The following is a 12,984-nucleotide window of genomic DNA, read 5'->3' as shown; positions in this document are numbered from 1 at the left end:
TTAAACTTTTTACAATACAAATTAATTTATTTACAGGAAAAGCCCTAGAAACCTCTACCTAGTTTATTCTGCAATACTTAGTTTTTTACAATCTTTTATTATAACGTAGTATAAATAATGAGGTAACTCATGAAAAATAGCTTTAGTGTGTTTTCCATGTTATGGTGGACCTCTGATTTTTGCACAGGCCTTGATTTTGCAGTATACCTAGGTGATGTATTACTAAAATATGTTTCAGTCTAGAAAGCTTGTACTGTCAATAGAAAACAGTGTAAGAAAGGCTGGACTAAATTTAGGGTTGCTTATAAACTCATGCTGAATAGATGTCTGTAGTAATTATCTTCTGCAGAGGAGAAAACTCTGGAATTACAAATACACTAAGACCTTTCCCTTTTCCAAAGCATTGTCACCAGAATAAATAATTTCATTGTCTAAACTGAGAAATAGCTACATTAAAAAAAAAATAACTAATCTTACCTTGCAAGGGCAGCCAAATCACATTACAGAATGCTGTTTTTTTACTGCCTGCAGTATGGGGTTTGCTGAATTTCAGCCTGCAAATGAAAGTTTATTTTTCCACACTTGACCCAAGACTTATCTTTTTCATTCAACTGCAGGAACAGGAAATGTTCCAAGGAAACAAAATACAGTTATATTCAACAAAAGACTGGCTACAGTGTAACTGAAGGAAGACCCAGCTGTCTTCCATCATACTATACAGCTTGAGAGAAACATTCTTCGCAGGCAGCTGAACAGAAAACACAATCAGCTGGAATACACTGAATGAAAAAACACTCCTCTGGCATATGCATAGACACTATGGGGTGGTTTTTTTGGAGACTTACTCAAGTAAAGCACTTGCCACAGTAACTAATGTTCTGTATGGCACATGGCCTGTAGTTTGCTGCAATGGAAAACAAAACGTGGCTGCCCAATCTCCGCTTTCCATGATACTACACTTGAGTTCTACACAATTGTGGAGCTATATGTACCAATAAGCCAGTCACATTTGCGCTGACATGGGGCCATCCAGTAAAATCAAAGGATATTTATACAAGATATGGATGCAAATGGCTGCTTTCCTAGCTGGAGAAGCAATATACAAGGACTACTGTAAATTAAGGTTTCATTCTTGCATGGCTATTGGGATTTGTTTCCCCTTTTTCACTTTGTAAATATTTTGCATGCCTCTTTATATAAATCTCTTGCAAAGCTACCCCCTCCTTCCTTAATATTTTCCATTATGAGAGTGCCTGACTCCCATACAGCTTCCAAAGCCTTGTCAACATCCCTGGGCTGTGCAATAGGCCTTTGAAATGTCTCGGGGGGGGGGGGGGGGGGAAAGGGGGTCTTAGGATAGAGGAGCAGTTTGTCTTTATGCAAGAAACTCCATGCAGGCTTTCCTGTGTTATAACCTGCAACACAGAACTACTTCAGGATTACTTGCTTTCAAGGAAAATGGTCAAGAGACGGGCACACTGAGAAGAGCAGCACACTGAGAAGAGCACCGCACTTAGGCTACCAAAAAGCACCACCGCTATGAAGCTGTTGGAACAAAAGAGCACGGGAGAAGGAGCGAAAATGGGCAGTACGGCTCTCCCTTCCCCAACACAGCCCGTGGCCACAGCCAGCGTGCCCTGCAGCGCCTTGCCCTGCACCATCCTGCCGGGCACCATCCCACCGGGGCAGGCCATGCGCCTATACAGCCCACCGTGGCTCCGAGACACGGTGCCCTTCCAGCCCTGCTCAGCAGTAAGCGTCCAATCGTCCTGCTACGAGCACACTGACAGACAGCCACTAATAACTTGAAATAAGTATCGAGAATAAAAAAGACCCTCCCCACCCTAAACCCTCCCAGCTGATGCAGAAAGGTGGGCACTTGCTGCAGCTACAGGTGCTAAAACAGGAGGGGGTGAAGCCCAAAGAAACACCCCCCAGCACCTTCTAACATACCGGAATGCGTATGTTAGAAGTGAAGGTAAAAACTGTTTAGGTTTCAAAAGTCAAATGCTCACAACCTGGAAGTGATGATGTATAGTTGTTTGCTACCTTAAAAGCTCATGTATAAAATGGATTTTTTTTCCTTATATTTTTATATCTATGAAGAGTATGTTTATCAAATTTGTTTTTTTATATAGATACATGTATATGTACGCATATTTAGGTATTTATAGAGAGAGAATAAGCTTGTGTTTAATCACATACCACCTCTTCCAAGGGACCTTGTTCAATACAGACAGGAAAAATATAAAGGACTAGATTTAGGAGTTGTGTACTCAGCTCCAATTCTGATGTCTCCTTGAAGTGCTGTGTTAGCCACCAAAATAACTGCTGTAAAACAGATGTTTTTCTTTACATAAATAACAATGCAAAGAATGCTTTCTATGTAAGCTTTTAACTTATACTGTGATATCAGTTTTTGTTCTTCTTCCCCATGAAATTACTTTTTAAATGGAAAAAGGGACACAAAAAAGCAGTCTAGTTGCATGTACACTGCTAAGCTGAATTGTACATTTAAAGTCATGATGAGATTACTGTGCTGTTTGGACTTCCTAGCTGGTGGAAATGAGCACGTCACACAGCAGTCACGCTGAAACTCCCCTTCGCTGGTACTGAAGGAGGTAAAGTGGTAACAAGATGCGCCTTGACTCTTCTGATGGCTACAGATGGAATTCTTTTTCTTTGCAGCAATTCATATTCAGAGTTACAAAGGAAAAAGGATAGGGATAGTAAAAAAATACCACTTGGTTAAGAAGTGTTACTGTAAGACTTACCTTACTCTGAACCTTTTTCCCAAGGATGACGAGCTCTGAAGTCCAATGCACAGGGAATTAAAGTGTAAACATTCACATATTTAATAGTACCATCAAAATAACCATCATCACTACATTAAAAACTTCAAAAATGCATTTGTGTATGGTCCTAATATAAATTAAATATAGGAACTAAAAGTAAATAAATTTAACATTAGGTAATGCTATAAATAAAGGTAAATGCGTTTAGTGTACCTTTGAGTCATAAAAATGCCTTAAAAAACAGGTAAGTTTACAGCTTATCACCAATACTCTGGATACCACTGTCATGATTTTTTTTCAAACATTGATAAGTCTACATTTGACAATTCAGAATGATTTTTGGCCACTGAACACTTTGATGGAGGAAGAGGTGTGTGGGATGTCCAGGATGAAGTCCAAGTTTTATTTCACAATAAAACTTCTTTTGATTCCCAGCGCTGATAACAAGGCTCTTTCTTTTCAAAACCTTAATTTTAAGTGCTTTTTTATTTTGGTTTTTAACTCGTTTAGATATCCATTTTGCGAAGGCTCATCCTGCTGAAGGAGTCTCTGAGGGAGAGAAAATACAATGATGAGCTCATATTTTCCATGATGAAATAAGAAGCCTCGTCCGATGAATGATTCTGTACTTGATTTCCAGTATTTTCTACAGCTGGCTACTACAAAAATTAAGTCCACTGACATTAACTCATTGCTTTTCAAATGAATTAGTTTTGGGTCTGTATCTGGGATCACTTAACTGCCCAAGATTTACTGACATGAAAGCTGACAGAATGTTTAATTCATGTGTACGTAGAGAAGAAGCACAAACCACCTGCACTACTGAAATCTTATTTAAGTCTTTCAAATAAATCTCTAAGTGGAATTTGCCTGGAATACCTGTATTAGACTCTCTGCACAGGCTGAATTTCACAAGATTAGAAAATAATTACCACGACAAACGTGCTTGTGAGGTTCCCACCTGGATGGGGAGGGAAGCACTGTCCCTTCCGCCCGCCCCAGCCAGTGAAAACTGACGCCAGCAAGAGAACAGCTAGGACATGGTATGTGATCTGGGGAGAGCTTAAAAAGTCATGAACCCAGGTAATGAGGAAAGGCCACCTTTCTGCAGTATTCAGCAGACAGAAAAATAGATCAAATTCAGCTACAGAAACATCGCTAAGCACTGCCGTGTGAGCTAGGAACACTCATTTCCTTCTTCATCCAGCACTAAGTCTTGCTCTTTTTATAACATAATTTTGCTGAGTTTCTCTCTTCACAACGTTTTTTATGCTTGTCATTGCTCTTCACCTCTAAACAACACTTACATGAGGAGAGGTTCAAAACCAGAGCTGTATTCTCCTAAACCAACGGCATGGACGTGAGCTGAAGTCCACATTCACACAAATCTCCTAAAGGGTCTGTCGTTAAAAGCACCGTCACTGTCCTGCTCAGTGCTAAGGATGCTCCTTCCCAAAAATAACCCCCACTCCACTCACTGGTGTGAGACCATGATGCCAGGGCAGTCTTGCTGGACTGCATTAGCCTACCTTGCTGACAGGGGACACAACAGGGGTTCTCAAGCCAAAGATTATGTAGACAGTACCTGCTGGGAAACACTTCTGCCCCTATTTTGGGAGCCAGAGCCTCGTTAGAAACTTTATGCACTCAAAGTCCCCCTGCTCAGCCGCAGCTGGTGCCAGTGGATGACAGTGCTACAGGCTCTGACCTGCTTCATACATTCCCTGTGGGGCTTTTATGTTCAGTCTCATTGCAGACGAACAAAAAGCCCAGAGTCCAGCTGACCCGTCTTCCAGCATGGAAGACACCAACTGTTTTTCCACCCTGCCTGCCCCTGGAACTCCTCATCCCAGTTCCACTGTGAACAAACAAGTGTCAAAGTCCTGCCACACTGAGGGTGGTTTTGAATCTAAAAAGAATGGGATGCAGGATGAAAAAAAATTCCTCACTGATCAGGAACAAAAGGAACCATTGCAAACACCACCTACCATAACTGCTGGGAAGGGGATGTGCTCTGAGGTCAGGACAGAAGGGAAAAGGGATAGACTCAGCCAAAAGAGCCATAATTGAAAACAAATAGATGTCACAGATGCACCAGGAAGATCAGACACCCCAGTTTTACACCTTCCTGATCTCTGCAGAAAGAGTAAAATCAAATATCCACCTGTGGCAAGTGACCGGCAGCACTGCCTTATACAACTGTGGGATCTTTCTATTTATCAAAGGTTGGAGAGCTTCCTTTAACCGGTGATAATTCCTTTCAAGTTCTCGCTGATACTCCTTTTGGTCTGGACCGATCAGGCTCTTGTTCTTGCGCAGAGCATCTTCGCATCTAGAAAACAAAAGCCTGTGAAACTTGGGCACATAAAAAAGGACCTGCTTGCTAGAGACTTGTTAATCTAATAGTACAAAAAAAATAATTCTGTTCCTCTGGGAAGACACATAATATCCTTCTCTATCTTGTCTTTTGGGTAATAAAGACTCAGCTAAAGCAGTTGGTGTCCATGGGGAAAGGAGAGGGTGTCATACTTCCAATTTCCATTTCACTTCCAGAATGGCAACTCCTTTTTAATTTTAATTTACTCTCTAGTTACTTTTATCATCCCTGAAGAGAAACGAAAAGCTGATCTCCACATAGCCACCTCCAGTCCAAGAGGATTTAAAGATCGATAGATCTACTGCTCTCCCCAGGAAAGATTAATAAATGGCAGACTATGAGATGTTCATCAGGAACTCTTCTACTTGGAAAGATGTAATTTTAACAAAGGGTATGAAAAGAACTGTATCATCAATGCTACTTATTACATATGGGAAAATGGCATTGCCACTGGATCTATTTGCACGGAACATTTTTATTTCAGCTTTTTTTAAAAAATTCCTTGGTGCTTGCAAATGATGCTGGACTGAGACTGCAGTTTGCATTACTCAAGAGGAAAGCAGAGCAGCCGGCACATTTCTTGAGAGAATTCTGCTAGCATGCTTCCATTCCATTTGGAGAAATTCACTTCAGAAGGAAATTAAATCTCCTGGCCAATTCAGCAGTTTCTCCTGACCCTGCCAAGCTGTGAGTTCATTTGTGCCAGCGTGGCTAGTTGTGTTTTCTGAAACAGGAACACTTGTTCACAGCTGAACTGTGATCACTAATTCATTCCTGATAAACAACAAAGCCAAATGACTTCAGCCACTTGATATGACTTAAGTCATGGACCTGCAGCACCAGAGAAACAGGGAACCAACGGGGCAGCTGAGGAATACAGCTGCATATGCAAACTGGACAGATGGAGTTACAGCATGAATACTCCTCTCTCCCAATACCCTCTGTGTTACTGTAGGTGTTCCTGTCTGGTGTGGTAGTAATAACTGCGTCTGCCAGGCAGTTTGAAGACAATACTCCATACCTTTTTGTGAAGTCTTTGAAACAGAGCCGTAGTTTGTTATGATGTCTGAAGAGCTTTGGATCATTGGGTATTTCAGACAAGAAAACTTGTGCAACTTCTAATGGTCCCTTTAGGAGCAGAAGAGAAAAAATAAGTTTCTTGGAACCATCTGTCATATCCAATTGCTGGAGAAACTTTTTGCACGCAGAAACATTCGTAAAATGCAACATTTCCTTACAGAGTGCATCTTGAAGAATTGCAGCTGGTAAATCTGGCATAAATCACCAAACATCATGACAACTGAATCTCTTTTAGTTTTGGTTTGTTTTTTTTTTTTTTTAAATTAAACTCTGCTTTTGGAAAACAGTGTGAGAAAATGCACAGATTCTACATTTGTTTTCTCTTATAAGGACTCTTGACAAAGTTTGCTCAACTCACAAGCAAGACAAAGTTTAAACAATGCAGATGGAACCAAGGAAGTGTTTGCCAGCACTGCAAACTCAGCCCAGAACTTGAAACTCCAGCTGATTTTTTCCCAGCTTGTGCATTAGTAGAGCTTTACTGATACTCCCTCAGTTTTTCCTCAGTTTTTCTCCATTCATTAGTTTTGCTTTCCATTTTGTTCAAAAACCACTGCAGGACACAATCCTGCTTCCACCCACCAGAGCTTGGCTAACCAAAGGGAAAGTAATAAAGCTTTTTATGTTGTTGTTGTTTTTTAAGGGAGAAGGAGAAGCAGGCAGAAACAACTGTGAATGCCAGGAAAGAGCAGGTAACTGGGGGAAGAGGGCTGTCTCTTCTCAGCTGCTTTCCAGATCTAATCACATTTTCAGGACTCTTACTCAAATGGCAAAGTCACTGAGAGCAGCTGGTCTAGACCCACCAGTGACCTTAAACACATCCCACAGACTGAACGGGGAAAAAAATGCAAGGTAATTTAGAAATAAGGCCCAACACTGAGCATGCACTGCACTGAGTGATAGGCACTACCCCAGTGTCTCCAACTTGGACAGCGATCCTCACCTGATTTACTGTGGTACCTACTGATCCCTGTAGCACCATCTGCAGCATCTTCGGGTCCGCAGGGTCTTGGTGGGTTGCAAAAGCTAATTCCTGTGTTTTCTTCTGCATGTCCTCTATGGCAACTTCAATGGGTGTCAAAATGATCTAAGCAAGTAGCCAGAATAGAGGATGCTTGTTATGGCTGAGACTGTCAACCAGACATATACTTTCAGAAACACCAAGGTCACTTTGGGGTGGCACACTGAAGTGGTGGAGGACACCAATAGGACTGACAGTCTGAACAGAAGCACTTTAGAAATGCATCCTCTTAGTCTTGGTTTAGGAACATCAAGAAAAAGTTTGATTTTTAAAATGTGTTTCTACATCTGGGTACTCAAGAGCTTCCTGAGATCGCTTCTGAGGAGGCAGATTCGTGTCCCTTTGTGGTCACTGCAACCAACTACCCACGGCTACAGCACTATGTCAGTGCCTAAACACCCATAGGTTCCCTGCCTTGCATGAAAACGCATTTTTCATTGTGTCCCAGGCATCACATCAGTTCCTACCTACCCTTGAAAAATTAACATAGCTTTGGGATAAACCTCTCTATAAGGCCTCAGGACCCCACTGGCCTGGGTCCGTTGAGGCCACGCAAGTGAGCTGTAACTCGGAGCAACGGGACACGTTGTTCAAGCAGAATGGAAGGGAGCAACCTGCATTACTACAAAGCTCACCGAGGGCCCTTGTGTATACCAGCTGCTGTGAGCTGCACACACTGGTGAAAGAGGTGGCAGGACATACAGCATTTCTAAATTGGTCTGGTTTTAGTTTAGGTTGAACAGGAACAGGGAAAAGCTCAATAGAAACAAGGCATTCTTAAAATCAAATTAAAGGGGTCTTATGCACAGTCCCTTCAGTGAACAGCCGGAGCAGCTCATGACGGCTCTGTCTGCTCTCGCTCTTTGCTGAATTTCTGTATCTTTAGCAGAGAGGGGAAAGGTAGACTAGCGATGGCCAAGAGGGTGCATCTTGGTCCTGCACTTGGGCCACAAGAACCCCATGCAACGCTACAGGCTCGGGGAAGAGTGGCTGGAAAGCTGCCCGTCAGAAAAGGACCTGGGGGTGTTGGTCAACAGCTGGCTGAATATGAGCCAGCAGTGTGCCTAGGTGGCCAAGAAAGCCAATGGCATCCTGGCTTGTATCAGGAACAGTGTGGCCAGCAGGAGTAGGGCAGTGACCGTGCCCCTGTACTCGGCACTGGTGAGGCCGCACCTCAAATACTGTGTTCAGTGTTGGGCCCCTCACTCCAAGAGAGACCTTGAGGGGCTGGAGCGTGTCCAGAGAAGGGCAACGGAGCTGGGGAAGGGTCTGGAGCACAAGGCTGATGGGGAGCGGCTGAGGGAACTGGGGTTGTTCAGCCTGGAGAAAAGGAGGCTCAGGGGAGACCTCATCGCTCTCTACAACGACCTGAAAGGAGGCTGTAGCGAGGTGGGGGTCGGTCTCTTCTTCCAAGTAACAAGCCATAGGACAAGAGGAAATGGCCTCAAGTTGCACCAGGGGAGTTTAGACTGGATATTTGGAAATTTTACTTCACTGAAAGGGTTGTCCAGCACTGGAACAGGCTGCCCAGGGAAGGGGTTGAGTCCCCATCCCTGGAGGTATTGAAAAGACATTTGGATGAGGTGCTTATGGACATGGTGTAGTGGTGGGCTTGGTAGTGTTAGGTTTATGGTTGGACTCGATGATCTTAAAGGTCTTTTCTAACATATACGATTCTGTGATTCTGTGTTAATGTGACAGCGTGAAGGGACGTGGCTGTGACAGCGTGAAGGGACGTGGCCGTGCTATCAAACTACACATACAATAGTATATTATGCATGAGTTTCAGCAACATCCACTTCCTTTAGTCTTGTGTAATATTTCCCTTCAAACAGAGGAAGCCCCTGAGAGTGCAGGCCTCACCTCCTCTTTGTGGATGACGTTTATCCTGGTTTTAATGTAAGGGAAAGCGTGGGACGTCGTCAGGATTGTTTTGCGCTTGAACTGCTCATGCAGCTCCCCATGAGCTCGGCCGTCCAGCGTGAAGGGCGTGCAGTACATGAAACGCCGCAAGTTGTAGTTTTTGTCGAAGTAAGTTATCCTGTCCTTCATCTCATACGTGTCAAAGTATGGCTCCACATAGGTTATCTGAATGTAGGCCTGCAGGAAGGAACCCAGGTGTGCATGGTGAGGTACAGTGCCAGAGGAGAAGAGCTGACTCCTACGCCCTGCTTTTTAGCAGTGCAGTAACCCAGTTTGCTTTCTTTCCTCTTGAAGCCACCTCTGGAAGAACTAGGACTGTTTTTTGCCTTCACTCAGAAAAATCACACTCACATTGACAGGGGCTAGGGGTGCTGGTAGCTGCTCAGCAGTTTCTGGACTGGATAAAATACAGCACACTGCCCCTCTGCTCTCATGCTCTTCACATGAAGCGTTTCCTTCCTTTCCTTGCAGGTGATGCCCTGTCCTAAGCCACAGTCCTGTTTCCTAGGCATGCTCCTGTTATTTCTGCTATGCTTAAAGGACATGGCACAAGAATGACAAAATGCTGCAGCTGCAGAAAAGCCAGAGGCCAGTGAATGGCAAACTCCCTTCCTTCCTTCCTTGCACTCAGCGGAGACTACAGGGAAAGGCAAAAGGGAGCTTTCGTCTCCTCCCTTCCCACCAACCACTACAAGGGCAGGGCCTGGGGCAGGGAACAAAATGCCTAATTCTGCTTTCCTTTGCTGGGATGATTTTCCCCAGCTCTCATCCCATGCAGTCACAAGATGCTCTGTACATGGATTTCATTGCCTACTTGTTGAAATTCAGGGCAGGATTTGTTCCACTGTGTTTGCATACATTCAGGACCAGTTCTACTTCTAAACCTGTACTTGTGTTCTTACCTTGTTAGGATCGAGTTTACATTTGTCCACAGGGTTTGAGTCCTTAATGACTTCAAGCACATCTTCACCAAACCGTTCTCCGTAAAATCCCTACAATCAAGAGCAAATACATTGAAAGAAACCATCAAATGCAGCCATCAGAGATGGGGGTTGGAGAGATAAAGGCATATTCAGGGGAGGTGAAGCTCCACATGCCTTCAACAGTAGCTGTGCCGGGGCTCAATGTGATCTGCTGAACCTAGGAGAATTAAATCAGTCGCATTCCAGGGGCAACAGGAAAAAACAAGCCTAATGCCCTGGAAGGCAGGAGAACTCGGGAGCCTTCCAACTGCACACACACACGCTGCGTGGTTCTGAACAAGCCATTTGAGCTTGCTGTGTGTCTGTGAGCTCAACTGAAAACTGGGGTCAATACGGGATCTGCCTGGAAATCAGGTGCCGCATCAGAGCGCAGCTTTGCTGGGCTGGGTGAATGGGTGAACTCAGTTTCATGCGCTTAAACCACAAACAACGCTGCTGCTTTCAGCGCAGCGTGACAGCAGCTGAATTGTTGTGAGCAATGACATGACATCAGATCTATTCTAGCAAATAAAATAGGGCCAGGTCTGTCCTCTGGCCCTACGAACAAGTAGCATGGCATGGCCCAGAGCCATGCTGCTAAACGCTCTTCCTCTCCCACTGGGGATGGCCTCATCTGTCCACAGCACCTACTGGGAACAGTCTCTGACCCATGCTGACCCCCAAACTGTGCTAAGACATTATCTAGACACAGGTTAGCTAGCACAAAACCAGGCCAGACTAACCATTACACGGTACAGATGATCACTGGGTGGTACCTGGAGCTGCACCCAAGCCCCAGTTAGATTAATCAGAGTTGCCTTTGCTTGTTCACGGCCGAAACAAATTTCAGACCTGTGATGTCCCACTTCAGGGGCTCTGAAATTCAGCCACCTTAAGAGGGTTCAATCTCTAGGAGAGAGGAACATGATGTGAAGGCAACAAAATGACAGCAAAATGCAATACTTTCTGCAAGTCAGATCCTGAAAGGCATCTCAACCTTTTTTCAAGCCCAGGTCATCCCATTTACACCAGGCAGCTGAAGAGAAATGCAAACACAGTATGATATGCCACAAACTCTCGAATGATCATAGCAGGTCTGCAGCTCTTGCTGCAAGATCAGGGAAAACCTGTGGGACTCCTCTCTCTGCATTCCTCCTGCCTCCTGCAGAGGTGGCACTGGCAAGAGGACAGGAGACATCAGGCCCAGCTCTGGGTCACTGCACAGGGCTCTGCAAACTGTTTTGCCAAGTGACTGTTCCTCTAAGCTCAGCCTTGTGTCAGGCTCCGAGACGCACAGCGCTGGTTTTGCCCAACGAATTTCATTTCCACTACTTCCTGTAATTTGGCAACGCAGCTCTTAAATAACTGATGCAAAATAGTTCAACTGCAACTCACAGACAGAACTTGAGGTCAGCCACAATCATCTCACCTCGAGCCTATGAGAAATTTCTGCTAACTTTGTTATCGCAGGTTCCTTGTAAACAAACTCTTGCTCATCCAGGTCTCCAAACTTAGTTCCATAAAAACCAACCCGGAAGTAGGTGCCAAACATCCTCTTTCCATCCTAGGTTTGGAGAAACAAAAGGTTATTTCAGTGTGGAGATGTGCATACCCCCAAGCATGGCTGCAGGCAGGCTCCTGAATTTATGCAAAATAAAGAAGAAATTAAAAAACAAGGAAAAAAAATAGAAAGAAAGAAAGAAGGGAAAGAAAAACACACCTGGAACTCAGCATGAATGCATTTAGCAGCAAACACCGCAATGAAATTATAAACTAACATGAAATTATATGGATCAGTTACGACCATTAGCCCAACCCTGCAATGACTTTTCCCACCCCAGGAGGAGTCTGGAGGTGTCGGATGTTTCTGAGGAACAGTCAAAGGCAAGTCCCTTCGTTTGGGTAATTATTTCAGGCTCTTCAAACCCTATGCAGACACGCCTTAGCCTGGTCCGTAGCCTGTAGGCACAGGCATGGGGAAGTCCAGTTGCTGACAGCCCGCAGCACGCAGGGAGGATATTGCACACAGACACCCCTGAAAATTACCCACACCAGAACCCCCATAATCCACTCTCAAGTAATTGCAGGATTGGGCCGAAGTCAATGTCCAGTTCACTCACACACACACGCAAGTGCTTTTTAAATAGCATGTCAACTGGAAAGTGTTACGTTCTCTTCTAGTAACTAATGTCTAGTACAGAGGGCCAAAGTCACTCCTGGTGAAAGCAGATGCAATCCACTGTATTATGTACCTGCTTCCATTTGAGCCAGTGGTGAATTTGGCCCAGAAATGCAACAAAAGAAGAGAAACAAGAAAAACTTTTGCTGGAAAAGTAATGAAGAAAATCTGAGAGAGAGAGAGAGAGAGAGAGAGAAGAAAAACGCTTTAAAAATAAATCACACCTTTGATTTTGTTAAAAAAACTCACGCTGCATGCACAAACCAGAAATGCCTTTCAGCAAGAAACTCTAAAATGTTCACCTTTACTCTCGTGAGAAAGTGTGATGTAGTATTTAACACTCAGTGTTTCTGAATCTGGGCTAGTGTTTGGTTTCAAACAGCGCTTACAGACCTCCTGGCTGCCGTGTATGATTTTTTTTTTAGTATTTTGCTATGGCAAAACTGATCTCTTGTGGTGACGGTGAACATGATCTATGGAAGGCAAAGAGGATAAATAAGCCAAACTAAAATTAAAAAAACCCTCAGGCAAACTCCAGAGACTGGAAAAAGCACTGTCACGGCAAGCCACCCATTCTCCTGGCCTGGAGGAAATTCTGGGGCGTCATGCTGGAGCTGCCCAGGCACGGCTCGGCCCCTCTCGCCCGA

At 44.2% G+C, this 12,984-nt stretch overlaps 1 protein-coding gene across 5 annotated transcripts in view; it reads right to left on the bottom strand.

Annotated features, from left to right (window-relative positions):
- Window positions 1-2,155: 2,155 nt before the first annotated feature.
- The window catches only part of DOCK7 (dedicator of cytokinesis 7), a 109,849-nt gene continuing 99,020 nt past the window's right edge, over window positions 2,156-12,984 (bottom strand). For 2 of the 5 annotated variants that reach the window (XM_072868992.1, XM_072868994.1), the window contains 7 exons: window positions 11,588-11,713; window positions 10,099-10,188; window positions 9,137-9,373; window positions 7,196-7,339; window positions 6,194-6,300; window positions 4,960-5,127; window positions 2,157-3,344 (listed from right to left, as the gene is read on the bottom strand). In XM_072868992.1, coding sequence (XP_072725093.1) covers window positions 3,302-3,344; window positions 4,960-5,127; window positions 6,194-6,300; window positions 7,196-7,339; window positions 9,137-9,373; window positions 10,099-10,188; window positions 11,588-11,713 — 915 coding nt within the window. In that variant the 3' untranslated portion in view covers window positions 2,157-3,301. Of the gene's footprint in view, window positions 3,345-4,959; window positions 5,128-6,193; window positions 6,301-7,195; window positions 7,340-9,136; window positions 9,374-10,098; window positions 10,189-11,587; window positions 11,723-12,984 lie in introns of all 5 variants that reach the window. The other 3 variants (XM_072868995.1, XM_072868996.1, XM_072868993.1) reach the window with 3 other exon arrangements.

Source organism: Ciconia boyciana, chromosome 7 (genome assembly GCF_034638445.1).
Source record: "Ciconia boyciana chromosome 7, ASM3463844v1, whole genome shotgun sequence".
Lineage (NCBI taxonomy): Eukaryota > Metazoa > Chordata > Aves > Ciconiiformes > Ciconiidae > Ciconia > Ciconia boyciana.
Note: the sequence above shows the minus strand (reverse complement) of the source record. Positions and strands in the feature narration are given on the sequence as shown.